The sequence below is a fragment of the Pogona vitticeps genome, chromosome 3 (genome assembly GCF_051106095.1).
Source record: "Pogona vitticeps strain Pit_001003342236 chromosome 3, PviZW2.1, whole genome shotgun sequence".
In the NCBI taxonomy this organism is placed as follows: Eukaryota; Metazoa; Chordata; class Lepidosauria; order Squamata; family Agamidae; genus Pogona; species Pogona vitticeps.
This window is the reverse complement of record NC_135785.1, coordinates 260820049-260838872: the sequence shown is the minus strand read 5'-3', so window position 1 is coordinate 260838872 and position 18824 is coordinate 260820049. Positions and strand designations below refer to the sequence as shown.

The 18824-nt window shown below is 43.7% G+C and overlaps 1 protein-coding gene across 2 annotated transcripts in view; it reads left to right on the top strand.

The window, feature by feature from the left end:
* ACER3 (alkaline ceramidase 3) overlaps positions 1-18467 on the top strand; it is a 48040-nt gene extending 29573 nt beyond the window's left edge. Inside the window, exons 7-11 of one of the 2 annotated variants that reach the window (XM_072993463.2) lie at positions 5197-5255; positions 10684-10785; positions 11418-11522; positions 12498-12543; positions 15619-18467. In XM_072993463.2, the coding sequence (XP_072849564.1) occupies positions 5197-5255; positions 10684-10785; positions 11418-11522; positions 12498-12543; positions 15619-15672 (366 nt within the window). In that variant the 3' untranslated portion in view covers positions 15673-18467. Of the gene's footprint in view, positions 1-5196; positions 5256-10683; positions 10786-11417; positions 11523-12497; positions 12544-12683; positions 12884-15618 lie in introns of those variants that run through there. The other variant, XM_072993464.2, reaches the window with a different exon arrangement.
* Positions 18468-18824: the final 357 nt, after the last annotated feature.

The following is an 18824-nucleotide window of genomic DNA, read 5'->3' as shown; positions in this document are numbered from 1 at the left end:
TAATTTATTGTACACTGAGTAAAATGTAGTGGGTAAAAAGAGTCCAACCTCTGGTCACCCATTGGTCATTCCTGTTTTGAAGCAGTTCTGTTGAATGCAGTTAATGATTTGGCACTCAGGAAACCTGGCATGGCTAAAACTTAAAGCGGAACTCTCCCATCCATCTATTTGCTCCACTTCTCACAGATGGCAGCCACCCTTTTTTTCTAGCACCCCCAACCCTAAGACCTTACTAGAAAGTAGAACAACAGCTATGAAGTAGATATACTGCTGAAGCTACTCAAGTCTAGCTTTACGAACGGACTGGAAGAAATTTTCTTCCAGCAGTTTTCATGGTTAATGTGGTTAATGTTTACCCACCTCCATGTGTGCATGCATGGAGCAGCAACAAAAATGTGCTCATGCTAATATTTATGGTAAATGTTGCAATGTTCCACATTTTTAGACTTTGAGATGAATGCAGGTGCAAAACAAGCAACCCATTTCTTCGGCGCCAGAATGAAGTTGCAATCTTCAGCCCTTTTACAAAGGGAATCAGTTCCAATGGATGTAGTGAAAACCAGATGGTAGTAAATGTGACAGACAGTTGCTTGTGCTGTGAGAAAATAAGTAGATTTCTTAGGTGCCTGTTTTTAGGTTTCTAAACACAGAAGCAGTGTAGTGGCTGGATATTTTTCCATCCCTCCTTGCAGCAATAAATAAATAAATAAATAAATAAATAAATAAATAAATAAATAAATAAATAAATAAATAAATAAATAAATGGGGTCCCTCTTCTCTCCAGTTCTCACCCATCAGCCCAGCAATTCATCCTGAATCTTCTGGGCAGTGGAGATGAAGTACAGTTGTGTTCAAAATTATTCAACCCCCACTGAAATTGAATGTTTTGGCCATTTTGACATTGATTTTGATCATTCAGTCATCTTGCTTACACTTACATGAAAGAGGCACTTGTAGGTCAGAGAAATATAACCTTAAGTTTATAATGAAATAACCACAAATGTCTTTTCTGTGCTTACATCATTATTAGTTTTTATTCAACCCCCAAGTGACATTCAATCTTAGTACTTAGTACAACATCCTTTTACAGTTATAACAGCTTTTAAACGTGAAGCATAGCTTGACACAAGTGTCTTGCAGCGATCTACGGGTATCTTCGCCCATTCTTCATGGGCAAAAGCCTCCAGTTCAGTCAAATTCTTAGGCTTGCGCACTGCAACTGCTTTCTTTAAGTCCCACCAGAGGTTCTCAATCGGATTTAAGTCTGGTGACTGCGATGGCCACTCCAAAATGTTCCAGCCTTTCCTCTGCAACCATGCTCTAGTGGACTTGGAGGTATGCTTGGGATCATTGTCCTGTTGAAAGGTCCAACATCTCCCAAGCCTCAGGTGTGTGACGGACTGCATCACATTTTCATCCAATATCTCCTGGTACTGAAGAGAATTCATGGTACCTTGTACACGCTGAAGCTTCCCTGCACCTGCAGAAGCAAAACAGCCCCAAAGCATTATTGACCCTCCGCCATGCTTCACAGTAGGCAAGGTGTTCTTTTCGTCATATGCCTTGTTCTTCCTCCTCCAAACATAGCGTTGATCCATGGGCCCAAACAGTTCTAATTTTATTTCATCAGTCCACAGAACACTATCCCACAACTTTTGTGGTTTGCCCACATGACTTTTGGCATACTGCAGTCGACTCTTCTTATTCTTGGGAGACAGCAAGGGGGTGCGCCTGGGGGTTCTGGCATGGAGACCTTCATTACGCAGTGTGCGCCTTATTGTCTGAGCTGAAACTTCTATACCCACATCTGACAAATCTTTTTTCAGTTCCTCAGCAGTCACACGGGGACTTTTCACCACTCTACGCTTTAGGTAGCGCACAGCAGTCGAAGTCAGCATCTTCTTTCTTCCACGACCAGGTAGCATTTCAACAGTGCCCTTTGCCTTGAATTTGCGAATGATGCTTCCTATGGTGTCTCTTGGTATGTTTAACTTCTTTGCAATCTTCTTATAGCCATTACCCTTCCTGTGAAGACAAATCACCTCTTCTCTTGTCTTCCTGGACCATTCTCTTGACTTCACCATGTTTGTAACCACACCAGTAAATGTCTAGAAGGAGCTGAGTATCACAGTCATTTTAAAGCTGCCTAATTGGTGCTTATTATGCTTGATTGGTGCTCGGTGACATCCACAGGTGTTTTCAATACCTGTTCGAAAACACCTGAATGAACCTCTCTTCTTCAGAGTGGTAGTCTTTAAGGGGTTGAATAATTGTGGCAATGAAGAAACCACAAAAGAAACATTTACTACTGTATTACATAAACAATTGTTGTTATTTTAGTTGCATTTGGTTCTTTAAAACGTCCTTGTAGGATTTCATTCTGAATACAATTCCAAATGTACACTATAGTCCCTAAACCCCTTTACAGCATTGGGGGTTGAATAATTTTGAACACAACTGTACATTTTCATGAAATCCTAGGCTTCGAAGGGATGATGGAGTTTCATTCAGTCCAACACCTTACTCAGCACAGGCTTTGCGGAAGTAGATGTGTCTACAGTGTCCCCGGGAGGTGACCATCCAACCTCTGCAGTAAATAACTCCCGCGAAAGAGAGCCTGCCACCTCCTATGGCAGCCTGTTTCTTTTGGAAGAATTAAAACTGGATTCATGTCAAGCAGTATCGTGCTTACATTGACAAGCTGCTGGTGTTCTTGCCTCTATTTGCTAGCCAAATAAGAAGGTGCAGGACATGTAGAGATAATTGCCTAATTAAGCAGTTGTAAAACCCCTGGCCTTGCATCATTGAGTTTTATGGTGGAATGAAACTCTCATAATCTCTGGTTGATGCAATAATGGCCATGTTATCTGGGAACAATGGGAATTTTAGTCTGGCACACTGGAGAGGGGGATCTGTACCAGCTGGATGAAAGATGGATTTAATGTGACAGAGAGTGGTCTGCTGTGGCCTCCCAGATACTTGTGGCCTTCCAGATACTTCTGACCTACCACTCCCATCAGACCAGCTGGTATAGTCAAAGCGGAAGGAAGGAGGGTGTTGCAGCTCAAAAATATGTAGAAGACCACGTTTATCCTGATTAGAAGATGTAAGTCTTCCTTGAATCCCTGTTGGGAGTTCACAGATTCAGTATGGCTTTTCTGCTGATCAGGCTTTTGACAACACATGTAGATAAGGAAACTTCTCTGAAACTTCCAGATAGACCTTTGATCTGTTGGTTGCTTTCTATTGGCTTCCATGGCTATCTCATTTTTCCATGACGTTCCCCATTTTTCTACCCCTCCCTTATTCCAGGTGAGGAGGGAAGGATGCATTGGTTGTTGTGGGTTTTTCGGGCTCTCTTGTGACCGTGCTCTGAACAACCTTCAGAACACGGCCAAGAGCCTGAAAAACGCACAACAACCATTAGATCCCGGCCGTGAAAGCCTTTGCGAATACATCGAAGGGTGCACTCTTGCCTTCTCAGGGAAAAAAATCCCTCACCTGCAGTTGGCCCTAATGAAAGAACCTCCTTGTGCAAGGCACTTCCCTGCCTGGTTGCATGGGAGGAAGTGACATAATCTTTGTCAAAATTGCCACCAGGGAGATGGCACTAGGATCGTTGTTTGTGGGTATGGGTGTGTTAATGTACGTACATTAATGCATGTAAAGAGAGATGCATGCTTTTGCTTTGGCCTCACTCCTTGTAGACTTGCAGCTCCAGAAGGTTAGTCATGGAATAATGTGCTTCTGATACTGATAGAGATGATAGCCTCCCCCAAGTGGTCAGCATCCTGGTATGTTGAGCTGCACAGCGCATAGTTCGAATCAAGCATAGCCCCTTGAGTTCATGAGAGTTGTGATCCAGTACATCTTGAGAGTAGAAAGTTGAGGAAGGGTACTGTAATAGAACCAACCGGTATGGTACTTCTTGATAACTTGCAGCCATGGGCTAACATGGATGCATCAGAACTTCTGGTTACACAGAACACCATGTATTGTTGTGAAGTTGGAGGTCCCAAAGTGGGTTTATCAGCTTTGATACTACATTCTTGTGGCACTTTGTGATGTAGTAGTTGAACTACAGTACTTCAGCCAAAACTCTGCTCATGACCTGGGTTCACTGCCAGGTAGCCAGCTCGAGGTTCACTCAGCCTTCCATCCTTCCGAGGTTGTGAAGTTGAGTACCTTGCTTGCTGGGAGGGAGGTGCAGTGTGTAGCCTGCATCATTAAATTGTAAACAACCCAGAGAGTGCTTAAAATGCTATGGGGTAGTATATAAGCAGCAACTTTGTTTTGCTTCTTGGTTTTGTAATATTGGGGAACTAAAAGGGAAGAAATGCAGAGTATCGGGAGATAATAACTCAGTAGGTGCAATGAACTAAAGGTAACTATTTTGCAGTGAATAGAACATTGAAAGGGAAAGAGGACTTGTAGAAAATGTTTTATCTGGTGGTGTGGCAGGAGATGAAATATTAGACAATTATGTATATGAGTCCTAGAAGAACTCATTAACTTAATGTTGCCTAAAAAGGACTCAATGCATCAAACAGTGGTAGTAAATGAGTACAGTGTGCATTTTGTAGGTTCTACAGAAACTCTGAGACTTTTAGGATTATTACATTGTGAACAACTGTAGGCAACATTTTTTGAAAGGGATGGTGGGCGTTGTGGTTCAGATATCTTGGAGAGAGCCAGAGGGGTTCTACTTTTGCTTTAGAGCAGACGTGGACAATTAGGGCTTCTTTGCTTATAGCCAATGCATGTACGGGACTTCGGACGTTTTAGGTGTGCCTGTTTTCGGAGTCAGCCACAGAGGAACCATTCAATGTATTTTCATTTACCTTTTTCTCCTTTTGTAAGCCTGTGGGCTTCTCCCTCAGCCTGCCTCTAATTACTTATTCATGTCCAAAACCAAAGTTTTAGTCAATATTAAGCCAATCCTAAAACTTCCAGGTACAGTATATGTTATCCTGGTGTGAAACCCCTTTTCTACAAGGAAATGTAGCATGGACTCATCCTGCTCGAGAAGAACACAGTGCCTTGCAAGTTCTACCAGGGATCTAAAGAAGTGGCCTATAGTTTGTGAAAACTTGTGCAAAATAAAAAGTATTGATCCTTCAGGTGCCGTATGGCTCTTGGCTGTTCTTGTGCCAGAGAGCATGTTAACACTTCTTTCTTTTTTCCTCTGCTCCCCAGGTTATGTATGGAACACTGGTGGCTGTTTTAGTACTGCGCTCTGTATATATAGTGTTATGGTAAGTAACGAGTTAAGTCTCAAATGGAGGCCATACTTTATCTAATCAAGGACGAGCTTCCTGTGAGAAACTGGAATGGCTGATGTAGCTTCTCAGCTTTTCTGGCAGTCATTAAACTGTTGCAGTCTTTCCCTCCAGTGCTGTTGACTTCAGAGAGCAGTGGCTATGTGGCCATGCACCATTGTTTGTTTAAGCAGCAATCACAATTGTGCTTCACAAAAAAAGCATTTTATTAGACATGGGCTATTCGTATTCATATCCCTGGGGATATGAATATGAATCGGAGCACCACAGGTGCCACTGGGGCCCATTCCCTCACCCCAGAACTGGCCGGTCCACTCAGTGGTCGCTGCGTAGTGCTTGGGTCCTTCATTGTTGTAATTTGGCAGATTGCCTAGCTGCATCCCTGTCTTGATGTGGGGGCGCTCACCACTTTGGTCCATGCACTCGTAGTCTCAAGATTAGACCACTGTAATGTGCTCTGTATGGGGTTGCCTTTGAAACTGACACAGAAACTTTAGATGGTACAAAATCTGGTGGCCAGGGGTGAAAAGGTACCACCATATTTCCTCCACACTGGCCGCCTTGCATGGGCTGCCCATTCGCTTACGCGTTGATTTCAAAGTTCTTACGATGACATATAAAGCCCTAAACGGTTTAGGACCTCGACATCTGGCAGAGCGCCTTCTCCCACCCAGTTCTTCCAGAGTTACTCGTTCCAGGCAGGCCAGGCGGCTGAGGGGCCTAACGACGAGCGGGGTCCGGAAGGAAAGAATGAGGAACAGGGCGTTCTCGGCAGTGGCCCCTCGCCTCTGGAACAACTTGCCCGTTGAGATCCACCTGGCTCCCTCTCTATTCCTGTTTTCAGGAATAAACTTAAAACCTGGCTATTTGGGCAGGCTTTCCTCCCTGCCGTATCTTAATTTCTTATACTTCGCCACCTTGGATCTATAATATATGTCTTTGGTTTTATTGTTTTTAAATTTGTAAACTGCCCAGAGTAGACCTTTGGTCTAGATGGGCGGGATAGAAATCCAATAAATGAATGAATGAATGAAAATGAATGAATGAATGAATAGTGCCAATCCAGAAAGGAGCCCGGATGGCACTTCCCCACCTCCCTACTCAGCCAGCTATTCATCAGCTGAGTGGGGCGATTCTCCGGCCCATCTCACCAGAGTAGTCAGCTCTGCAGGGAGGCTGGGAAGACCCGACTGGGCTCCTTTGACAATTGGTGCGACGCTGATGATGCTGCATGGTGACCAGTGAGTGGACCGGACAGTTTGGGGGAGGGGGAATGTGCCTCCCAATTCGTATTTGTATCCCCAGGGATACGAATACAAGTAGCCCATGTCTACATTTTACTGATATCAGTGGCTAGTTCCTGTCAGGGCGCAGTTTACCTTGGGATCCTTTTTTCCATTGTGCTGTGGGTCCATCCATATTAAGAGCTTGGTCCCATTTGGTCAGCCAGTGAACCTAGCATTGCATGTTTCTGTAGTCTGTGACCACATCGTATTGCTACCTTGATGGCATATTTTTTGGGCATTGGTGATAAAAACCATGACAGATTTCTAAACCAGTTCTGTACACATTAGCTCTAATATACGTCGAACCCTGAGTTTGGCTTGAGCTTGGCTACAAGTGAATGTGCTTGACGTGGGAGAACTTCAGCTGCCTGCATATTTTTCTCTGCAGTGTCCCCAAACTGTACCTAGCCTCGCTGGTAGTTAGGGATTATGGATATTGTAGTTGAAAAAAATCTTGGAGGAAGATGAAGAACCCTGTCTCTCATGTAGAACATTTGTGAGCAACGTCAGCCAGTTTAGAGAACAATTCCACTGCCCGAGAGTGTCTGCTATAGACCAAAGTAAATTGCATCACTAAAATTCAGCAACAAATCCAGCTAGCAGATTAAATTTTAAACACTCTGGATAGAGAATGGTAGTATAAATGAGTTTCAAAGGAGCCTTCCAGATACAGGGGAATAGACACAGGTCACTAACAAGGTGAATCAATTTCTCCTTTTCTTTCAGTAGATATTTTAGATGTGGTAAGATTGTACTTTAGCTTGCTTGTATCCCTGCAGGCCCAGGTGTGAAAAGGGGATTATTTATTCATACTGTTTTAGTTCGCTCCAGTGAGTTAATGGAGAATATCCATTGAGCCAGGACTGTGCTGCAATTAACTTAAAATTTATTTCAACAGACGCAACCACAAGCTGGAGAGGTCCATAAAAATAGTGAAGACAGAAATATATTGTATTAAAAATAATAGTAACAGATATATTCTAAAGCATACCTAATGATGCATAGAGTGTGACAGCCAGAAATGGTGATGAAATATATGTTAACTGCATTAAGTAAAGCACAGTAGATAACAAATGAAATGTCAAAGGTTTAGTATTAAACATTAGCTTGGTTGAATACCAACTCAACCTTCAGTCCAACTAATGTAGACATTGTGAATTCCCTGTTTTCAAATAAATGCGTATCTTATCACTCCGAAGTCCAGAATTCTTAGATGCTCTCAGCAAAAAGTCCCAGGAAAAGTTCAGAAATAATTTCCCTGGAGAAAAAAATCTAAGATAAAAAAATTATAAATGTGTATCAGAAAATAGGTTTTTTAAAGAAAGTATTCAAAGTTTCAGGAAATCAAGTTGCAGTTAAGACAAAATTAGGAACACCAAAAAAAATCCAACCCAAGTTACTATCCCTTGTCTGAAGCAAAAATATACAAACACATTTGCTTTAGGTAACATCATCAAACTTTTGTTTATCCTGATCAATCTCTGTGTTCCTCCAGTCAAATATGATTCTATTCTGTTTGAGATAGAGCAAGATGTTAGTCTTTTTCTTCAAACTCTTCTTTTTAATTTCAGGCTCTCTTTCAGTAACAAATTTATATATAGCAAAGTTTATTATTGCTATGAAGTGTAGCAGCCTCTCTCAAATATCAGTGGTAAGACCCATTACAAGGTCTCTGCAGTCATAAAATGAAAATAAATTCAGAAAAGCATCTTGGTTGGGACCTCTTCTGCTGGCTTACAGAAAGTGCCCAAAGATCCTGTATTAGACATTGGCTGAAGTCCTGCTGCCTTAAGTTATGCCTTATTAGGGTAGTGACATCATCAACAAGGGCAGTTGTTCAGAAATTAAATATTCCTCACCCCACGCCAGCGCCACCCCGAAGTAAAGTCAACCCGCTGACATGGCTTTATCAACATGTCTTAAATTTAAAATTTTGCTCGCAACAATTCTGATAATTACTGTAAAGACTTTCTCCTCCATCTTGGAGCCCCAAGTAGTTTCCTGGGGATTAAAGGGGTTTATGCAGGAATCTTGAGACCTTCAGAAGAGGAGTCAGAAACATTTAATGTCCAAAAAAATCACAGATGATGATGACAGCATCAGCGTTACGTGGCATAACGTATTCAACAGGGTGTCAACCAGCATTTTCACATAGGCTGTGTGAGGGCAGCCCAAAACAACAAAGGAAATCATAAAATACACTTATGCTAGTACAAAATATTTTTAATTTTTCCCCCCTGTACCCTATGTATTATGGAAATCCGGGCAACTCAGAAAAGCTGTCTTTTCAGTATTTGTAATCAGGTTATTCCCATGTAAGGTAATGTAGGTGCTGCCCTATTTTCAAACTACAGTGGTGCCCCGCATAGCGACGTTAATCCGTTCCGGAGTAATCGTCGCTATGTGAAAACATCGCTAAACGGAACGGGAAAACCCATAGGAATGCGTTAAACTTTGTTTAATGCGTTTCTATGGGGCCCAAACTCACAGTTCAGCGAAGATCCTCCATAGCGCCGCCATTTTCGCGCCCTTGGTAAGCGAGGAAACCGCGTGAAAATGGTTGTGGTGGCCATTTTGGGCACCCGGCGGCCATTTTGGGACTACTGATCAGCTGTTTAAAAAACATTGCAATGCGAAGATCGGTAAGTGAAACGCTTACTGATCATCGCAATGCAATGTTTTGCCCATTAAAACATCGCAATGCGATCGCATTAGCGATCTAAAAAAATAGATCGCTATGCGGATTCGTCGTTAAACAGTGCGCTCGTTATGCGAGGCACCACTGTATAGTTATTTGCAACTGAAAGGAGCATCCTGTCATACTGTAAAATACATCTGGAATTTTTTAAAAATTCTGTCACGTACATCTGCGGACATCCCTCCTGGGAGCTGTGAACCAGCATCTCAGCTCCCAGGAAAGACAGATGCCAGCTGTTTCATGTTCACAGCATCCAAAATATCGGGCCCAGGGTCCCATTGCAGTCATCTTCCCACCAGTGGCCTTCTCAAAAGACAGCTCGCTCGCCCTGTGTGAACTGATTGTCAGACCAGACAGGTGTTTTGGTTTGATCCAGTCTATTGCTTTGTAATTTCAAATAAAAATATTTAATTCTTTACAACTTCAAAGCATTTCTAGTCCCATAGATTTTTACAGAGTTCTTGGGTTAATTTTTTTAAAGGAATCCAGCACAACACTCAAAGACTCTCAGTGGTGTGAGAGGAACTTCCCTAATATTAGAAGGATGAAACTGGGAGAAGGGAAGGAAATTTCACTGGGTTTTTACTAACCTGTGATTAGTTTTCTGCAAGAAATGCAATTTGGGTTTGGATATGTATCCTGTAATTTATGAAAATCTCTTCCTTGATTTTATGGCCCCATTGCATGTCTAAAATGGCATATACACACACCCTTCTCTCTCTATCTCTCTTATCATCATATAAAGCCTTTGTGGCCAGAGTCCTCTTGCTTTCGACATGGACTCTGCCTGACAGTTTTTATGGAGCAGTGCAGACCCGTAGGATTTCTTGGCTCTTGGTACGGCTGGCACTTACTCAGCCACGTGCAATACAAATTGCCATCTGCAAAGTAAACATGCCAACATCATCTTCAGCAGGGCAAAGAAGCTGAGTTGTGCGTGGTTGCGTGAAGATGGTCCAACCACTGTGTGACATGGCATCAGCTCATTGTCCTTTCTTTTGCCCTGGTATTAAGAGCGTAATGAATACAAACAACAGAGGAGGGAAGTCTGCACAGTGCAAGCAGCCCCCAAGCTTGTTTAGGAACAGGGACCCTAATTGAGAACAAATCCCCTTTCGATTTCTGGAGATCTCTAGGAGCATCCGTGTTGTTGTTGTTTTTTAAATGAATCCAGGACCTCCAGACTGAAATCAAATGGATAGTAGTTCACTTCAGTTTTGGTTTTTCCTTATGTTTGCATTTTTCCAGTGGTAAGCGCAACCCCCACTGGGTCGTAGAGACAGAAGTTTTTTCAGCAGATTTTTCTGAAACTGTCTGCAGTGATGTATTATAATCTAAAACTGAAGGATATATTTAAGATATTCATCTCTCTCTCTCTCTCTCTCTCTCTCTCTCTCTCTCTCTCTCTCTCTCTCTGTAGGGTATACCCATGGCTTAGGGGGCTGGGTTATACATCCCTGACCGTTTTTTTGCTGGGATTTTTCCTTTGGAATGTAGACAACATTTTTTGTGATAAACTGAGGTAAGTGAAGTGAAAGGAGTTGACTCTGTAGCCTCCCTGCCCTGCAGTTCTGAGAGTCTTAACTTCAGGCCATGTTGGTCAGAAGGATAAGCCTTGAGCTGCTCTCTCCAAGGTTGGATACAACACCTCTGAATAGTGGTACAGCGTTGTGTTGCATCCGAGCCTGTCTCCACGGTTTTTCAGCCACCCAGTGCTTCCCCTTCCTGTACTTCTTTTCCCATATAATTGGTCTTAAATGGGCCGTTTAACTATGCACGTGGGCATACTGACCGGTCTCAATGTCTGCAGATTGTGGAATGTTGGGTATCGATGATGGGGCGCTTCAGCTCTTCAGGGTCAGATTCAAAAATTCATAGTTGGCAAGCTGTTGGGAGAGGAAAATATTGCTAGTGTTTCTAGAAAGTTGGTACAGAAGCCCAGGAAAATGGAAAGAGCATATAGCTGGCTGGTTTAGAGCAGCTGTTCCCAACCTAATGCTCTCCAGATGTTTTGGGACTTCAGAACCCATAATCTTGCATCATAGCTGGGGGTTGTGGGAATTGTAGTCAACACAAGAGGGAAATGCCTAGCTGGTGAAGGCGGTCTTAGAGGCAAGTAGGTGTGGATGACTTTGTCACTTCTTCCTTCTACAGGGGATTACGTGAGAAGCTGCCGCCTCTTGTGAGCGTTGTGACACAATTTCACGCTTGGTGGCACATTTTCACCGGCCTCGGCTCCTACCTTCATATCTTGTTCAGGTATTGTAGCCCTCTCTTCTGTGGTCTCTGCATGAGGACATTCTTGCCCGTACCCTATGCCAGCTGTAACTTGTAAACTGTTTTATTTTGAGAAGACTGAGAGGGTTTGCTTGGTTAAAAAAAACACCAAAAAACTATTCCTGTTAATGATTCAAAGCTGCCACCTGGACTGTGTTCCTCTTCCCGCTTCTAGGAGCAGCATCTGAGTGTGTGAGGAGGTAGCAGGAGGGAACAGTGGGTGCTGCTTCTTGCCCCCACCCTCGTCCTCCAGGCTCAGTCTAGAGTGTGATCTGACTGAGCAGAAGCTGTATGCCCATCCCTCCACCTCTTCATTGCTGGGAGGCCCAGAACTAGCCAGCAGTCAGTTTTATTTATTTTTAGAAGAAGAAAGAAAAGAAAGAAAATTGGCCTGCCTCTAAGGGTAGAAAGTGGTCTACGAGATTTAAAAAAAAAACAGCACAAAAGTGTGGGTCTTCTGGTTCGAATGGATTGGGTCTTGGGAGAGCCAGGATCATTGTGTGTCCTTGAACAGATCATTCTCTCTCAACCTGGCTGACCATCGAGGGTTGCTGTGAGAGTAAAGTGGAGATTGGGAGGGCCATTTATATCCCTGTGAGCCGGCTGGGGTAATGGCAGGAAAGAAACATAACTTGCAGAGGAAGGAAGTAAAAAAATGTTTGGTAAATGTTGAAAGGGGAGTTGCCGATAAACAACACCTTGTAGAAAGGTAAGCCAAAACCGGCTCTCCCCTAGCAGCTGGCGAGAAGCTGTTTCTGCTTCATGACCCCGCTATCTCTAAATGGTGGCCTGAAACATTCTGGACACCCTCCTGTTCTGTTAGTCTTGGCAAGTTGATGTTTCAGGGAGCTTTAGCGGGGATAGTTGGGTGCATGGTCAACTGCTGGACCGTAGTGAACTGAAGCAAATGATGATTTTGATTTTGGTGTCCTTGTTTTTCATCCCTGCTCCTTCTAGCTTATATTCAAGGACACTTTTCCTGAAGTACAGACCAAAGGTCAAGGTAAGCAATCAGCTTTTCTAGATAATATGCCCTTCAAAGGGCAGAGACAGTTGCCCACCTTATGGCCAGGGCTTCCTAGAATAAACCATGCAATAGTGATTATTATTATTTTTTGTTCTTTGATTTTTTTCCTGTTATAGAAGAAACCAAAAGGTGCGAAATATGTAAAATCTGCAATGTCCATATAACCCTTGAGAAGAAGAAATAAGGGTGCACCATCTCCTCAAATCTTTTTACTATATTTTATTCAAAGTTTTTAAAATATCATTTCCTATTTATATTTATTATTCCAGAACAGAATATACAATGTCTATTTTCCCAATAAATTTTTTGAGCTGTACAGCGTGCTTGAATTCTTTTGTAGCAAGTTCATTTCCTTTTACCAGCACGATATTCCAGATCTTAAAATGGACTCTCAAAAAATGTTAGAGAGCTGTCAGTTTTGCCCAATTGGGATGCATGTGTATAGCACAAGGTTTGTTACAAGTTCTAAATGGGATTAATTCATGAATCTACTGATGTAGGACTGGAAAATTCAGAATTGAATTGGAAGGGCTGTTGAGTCTAACCTCCTGCTCAATACAGGAATCCAAATTAAAACAGATCTGACATATGGTTGTTCAATTTTCCTTTGAATGCCTCTAGCACTTCCCGAAGTAGGTGGTTCCATTGTTGTACTGCTCCACCAGTTGAGACATTTTTCCTGATATTCAGCCTAAATCTGAATTATCTGTAGCTTGAGCTCATTATTCTGCACTTTGGGATGATCAAGAACACATCCTGCTCCTCCTCTGTGTGACAGCCTTTCAAGTACTGTATATGAAGAGTGCTATCATATCTACCCTCAGTCTTTTCTCAAGGCTAAACATACCCAGTTCTTTCAGTGTTTCCTCATAGGGCCTGGTTTCATCCTTGGTGCCCTCTTCTGAACTTGCTCCAGTTTATTGGCATCCTGAAACACTCCCTAGAAATCTTGGGTTAGTGGACATAATCATAATGGGGATGGGGGGGCCACATGCTGTGTGTCTTGAATGACAGAGTCAAGAGAGATCTTATAATTATTAATTTGCAGCGCACTTGGAGTGAATCAGCTGCAGCAGTTTGTCCAAATAACCGCACATCCGTTGAGCACTAATAACACGAGTGTTGTTATAACACAGACCTGTTAAGATATACAATGGTGCCTTGCTTGACGAGGATAATCCGTTCCGTTCAAATCGCTGTTAACCGAAATCCTCGTCAAGCGAAATGAAAAAGCCAATTGAAACGCATTGAAAACAGCTCAGTGTGTTCCAATGGGCGAAATACCTCAGCGTCCAGTAAAGATCCTCCATAGGGCGGCCATTTTCCGGTGCCCGTAATGCGAGGAATCCGTCCTAAGCACAGCGGGGAGCCATTTTAAACAGCGGTTGGCCATTTTGAATCCCGACAATCAGCTGTTTTCTGATAGTCATAAAGCGAAAAATCGGTTCCTGAAGCAGGGAACCGATCATTGTGAAGCAGTTTTTCCCATTTAAAACATTGTTAAGCGATTTCCTCATCTAACGAGGTAATCGTCAATCGAGGCACCACTGTACAGCTTTTCTCTGTTCAGATTCAGAAGCAGAACATTTTCCTCCTGATATCAGTGGCTGGAATGCAGTTGCCGGACAGCGAGTTAGTCATGTCGATGGCCTGTCCAGAAACTTCTGATTTGCTACTCTTGGGAGGTAGAAGGCAGAACAAGGCAGATCCCTTGAACTGTTCCCAGCAAGGACTGTTCCTGAGTTTGGACATTTTACTTTGCATTACTCTGGGCCCTGAAGGCTCAAGAATTCTGGGAATTGTAGTCCCACTCTAACTTGGTGAAGCAGGCCCAGAAATCATTCCTAAATGATCGAACACGTGTTTTGCATAGAGGAGGTCCCAGTTTTAATGACTGGCTTCTCTGATTTAAAAGAAAAATAGGTAGGAAGTGACTCTGTTGAGCTGCTGCTGAAAGTCAGATGAGGCAGCATTTGTTCAGAGTCCACGTTTGGTTTCCTTGTACGGAGGGAGCAGAGAAAGACTCCCTGATGGGCTAGGGTTTTAAAACAGCAAACCAAGACATGCTCCATTTTAGATTTAATTGTCTATTTACACCCCACATTTGATTGAATAGTTTTCAAAATTGATTACAACTAATCACAAAAATTATAAATAACTTAGAAACCTTTAGACCCTTGGCTGTTAAATGAGTCTGTCTCCCTTCGGCTCCTCAGTGTGAGTGGCCATTGATGTCAAATGTTCTTTCTGTTGGGGTGTGTGTGGAAGCAAGTGTCCGGCCACTGCTCTTCCTCTGCTTGATGGTTGGATTTTGAACCAGGCCGGCCTTCCCTCTGGCATCACCGTCCTCCTGAATGTCAATCATTTGTGTTCCTGGTGTTCACAACATCAACATAGGTCAGCAATGGCAAACCTACGGCCCGTGGGCCACAGCTGGCCCTCAGAGCCCTCTCTGCAGGCACGTGAGCCCTAAGTCACCAGATCACAACCCCCAGCAGCCAAACCTGAGGAGGCCAGGTTCCTTGTACATTTCCTTTCTTTCGACAAATCCCAGGCAGTGTGGTTTACACAGTGTGAAACTGGGGAGGGCATGTGTATCTTTTTTGCCATTCTGTATTTATCGCTTTATCTGTAAAGCTCTTTTTAAAATGCAGAGATGCAAGAACAGTAATTCTCTGGATAGCAATCTGATCTAGAGTATAAACACTCAATAAATGTGAGTCCTTTATTATTGATGTCAGTCTTCTTTTCTTTCCCAGCTAGCTCCTCCGTGTTTAGCAGCAACTTTGTCGTTATTAGCAGCAACCAAGAGTAGCACTAGTAGATGAAGTTGCTTTTAAATTCATACGAGCAAGCCAGGTTTTCTGCTATTCAGCTGGGGACTCCCTGTCTTAACTAGTGTACAAGCGTGACGTCGCTTCTGTGGAGAATATTGAGAAATAAATCATTTTGTCGCCAGCAGTTAGAGGAGGATCTTCAAAGTGGTCTCTGTTTCTGTATTCTGGCCCCACGGTCTAAGAAAACCTTTCTTTTCTCCCTTCCTTTCAATAGTTTCTCTTTGGGATTTGGCCCATTCTCTTAGTAGAATCGACCAAGAAGCAATGACACGGACCTCTGGCTGTAACTGAAGAGGCGCCCCACCCCGGATGCATAAGGAGATTCTGCAACCATTTTGACTGATGCGTTGGACTTGGCACTGCAAAGGGGCTTCCGTCCCCTCTCACTATTCCTGCAACCGTGGAGAAATCATGTAGAACCAAGAGCCAACGTTTCCACGGAAACCATGATTTAGAGGATTTTTCCTCATTTTGGGGGCATCAAAAGGAGAGTGCAAGTTTTTTTTAATGTATACCTTGTATAGCTTGGAGAGGGGCTGGTCGATTGTGCCAGCCACAGAAAACCGATATGCTTTCCTTTTGAAAGCGGGTGACTGCAGTTTTGGTTTGGCAGATCAAACTTTTTCAGCTGGGATCAGAACTTAAATGTTTGCAAGGGAACGGTGAGAAATGTCGGAGCCAAATAAGGAGGGACCATCCGGTTGATTTATGAGGACTTGATGGTCTAAAGTGCATTCTGTGTGTCTGTTTGTACATTTCTGTGTCTCAGGCTTCTGTCATTTTCTCAAATTGTTTTCCCGAGGGACTGGTGCAGATTAAGGGGCACTAGTGGTAGAAGTGCTGTCCTTACAATTGGTTACACAACCCATTTTCTGTTCAGAATGTAAGACAATTAATTATGGGTCTTCTCCCTATGTTAAGAATCGTACCCTCAGTTTTAAAGAAAAACGTACAGTTGCCTCTAAGATGGTCTCACCTTGAATGGGAAATCGGTTGGCTAGCATAAGATGCCCAATTAGTTACTTGGACACTGAAGAAAACCATTATTTGCTCGAGAAATGGAATTCTTGAATATGTACAGGCTGTTGGGGCTGCTCTCTGTGTTGGGTCCGCCTGGTGTCTGGGTTAGTAGGAAAATTCTGAAGCATCTCTTCCCGAAAATAGATGCAGTCCTTAAGTGAGAGCGATTTGGGGTTCTGCCCTTGGATGCAACCTTTCCTTCCAGCCTGAATAATTATGTGGAAGTCATCGAGGACCAGTTCTCCGTTTGCAAAATGCGGCATCTCTTGTGTGCCTCCTAAGTGCAAAAGGCGCACATGTCCTGTCAGGTGTGTGCAATGCACAACGGTGACCTTGGGCAGTTGCCGTGTCTCAGTCTAACCTACCTCAGATTCACAGAGAGCCAGGCTGTCGGTGGCTACCCATCATGATACCTGTGTATGCTCTTCCATTCTCAAAGGCAGCCTGCCTCCCAGTACCCATTTCTGGGGAGCAAAACGGGGAGGGAGCTGTTGCGCCCCGTCCTTGTTGTGGACTCCCCTGGAGGCATCTCTCCGGCGACTTTGGGAAGCTGGGTGCTGGACCTGTAAATCTTTTGATCTGCTCCAGCAGGGCGCCCCGTATCATCTTGCAGGGTTGTGGTGAGCCTAGAGAGGCATCGCAAGCCTTGAGCTCATTGGCAGGCAGGCAAGGGAAAGCTATTACCAGGGACTCCCATGCCTTTCTCTGGAAGGTCAAACCAAACAAAGATAGCCGGTAGTTTGACTTCATCCTGTCTGTCTCTGTAGAGGCTCTCTTTTGTAGACTTGTTTGTGACGATAGCTGCACTGCATGCTGGTGAGGGGCCAAGGCGGATGTGAATTCTCTGGGATGCAAGATGACTCTCCTTGTAAGTGACCTGGAAATGTGCTGTTTGGGCTTTCCTACAGGCCTTCCATCTCCAGGCTGCGTCACTGTGGTTTTCTAGAGCTAACCAGCCGCCCCTGTCCTTTGGAATCCTCATGCTGAAGTGAGTGAATTCCATTCGTAACCCCAGCTCCCCTACCCCTCAAAGCAGCCTTCCTTAACTTGTGGGCCTCCGATTTTGTTGGATTTCAGAGTCCGTCCTTTCTAGTTGGAGTTCGGCCCCTCTGGACGGCTCCCTCAAGCAAAGCTGTGGAGCCCGTTTCAAATGATATTACCTAATCTATGTTGAGCTGTCTGATATGCTACACAGCATGGAAGTAGATCTCCAGGACCCGTGGTTGAAGATAGTGTGGTGTTTTGGGTAAAGTGGCAGACAAAGGCCTCAGTGGACCTGGGTTCAAATCCCCACTCATCCATGGGAATTTACAGTGGGAGGGGGGCTGGTAAAACTACTCCTTAAATATCTCATTTACCTTGAAAGCCCTATTAGGATGACTCTGATTTGGTTTTGACTTGACAGAAAACACACACAACCTGTGTGTAATACTGAAATCATGCCAATATGTCCTCCCTCCCATTTTCCCTCAGAAATTCTTATTTATTTCAGTCCTTGATATCTCAGTTCATGTCACTGTTTCAGAGGGGAAGAGTCACACAATGTATAGCTCTTATTTCCCGGCAGTTTATGCCGTACGTGAACAGTGCTCACGTGGTCAAGTTAGAAGTCATGTCGTACCTTCGATTCTGCCCGGCAGTTTTCTCCTGATGAAAAAAACAAAACAGACTGATGCTGGAATCTTTATTTTCTTGTCCCATGTCTGCCTGCATTGGGTGGCAAATCGAAATAAAACAGTGGCCCCTGCAATCACCAGTCACCAAATATCCTGTTTCAGGTTGAGCCCCAGATTCTCCAACCCCCAAATCCACCTCTTGCGGCCCTCAGAAACTTTGTTTTGCAGCACTGGGAACTTAGAAAGCTGCCTCTGTAGTTTCGTACCGGATACTGTTGAGCAGGAACTGCAGGAACTGATAGCAAACTCTTTGGGATTTCAGCTAGAAAGCCTTTCCAGTCCTCCCCGGCCGTGCCAGGAAATTGGTGACTAGATGGGCGGGATATAAATATAACAAATAAATAAATAATAAATAAATGAAATTCAACAGTCGACTCTATGCAAAGGACGGGCTGTTCACACACTATGTGTAATTGTACATGTAATCCTACACCCCACTCCACACCCCACTTAATTACCGGAACCACGGGTTGCTTTAATTGGCAGCCCACTTTCCAGAGAGATCGCTGGGTTAGTCCATTTTTTAGCAGCAACAAAAAGTATTGCAGCCCTTTTAAATTTGTTTCTCCTTGAGCTTCGCAGAAACAGGGCACTTTTTCCATCGCTGGAGTAAACATGTCAGTCTTAAAGGTGCTGCAATACCTTTGTTGTGGTTGTTGTAGTTGCACATTATGTTTCCATGTTGAACACGCCATGTGATGAAATTGCGCGGGAATGTGACAAG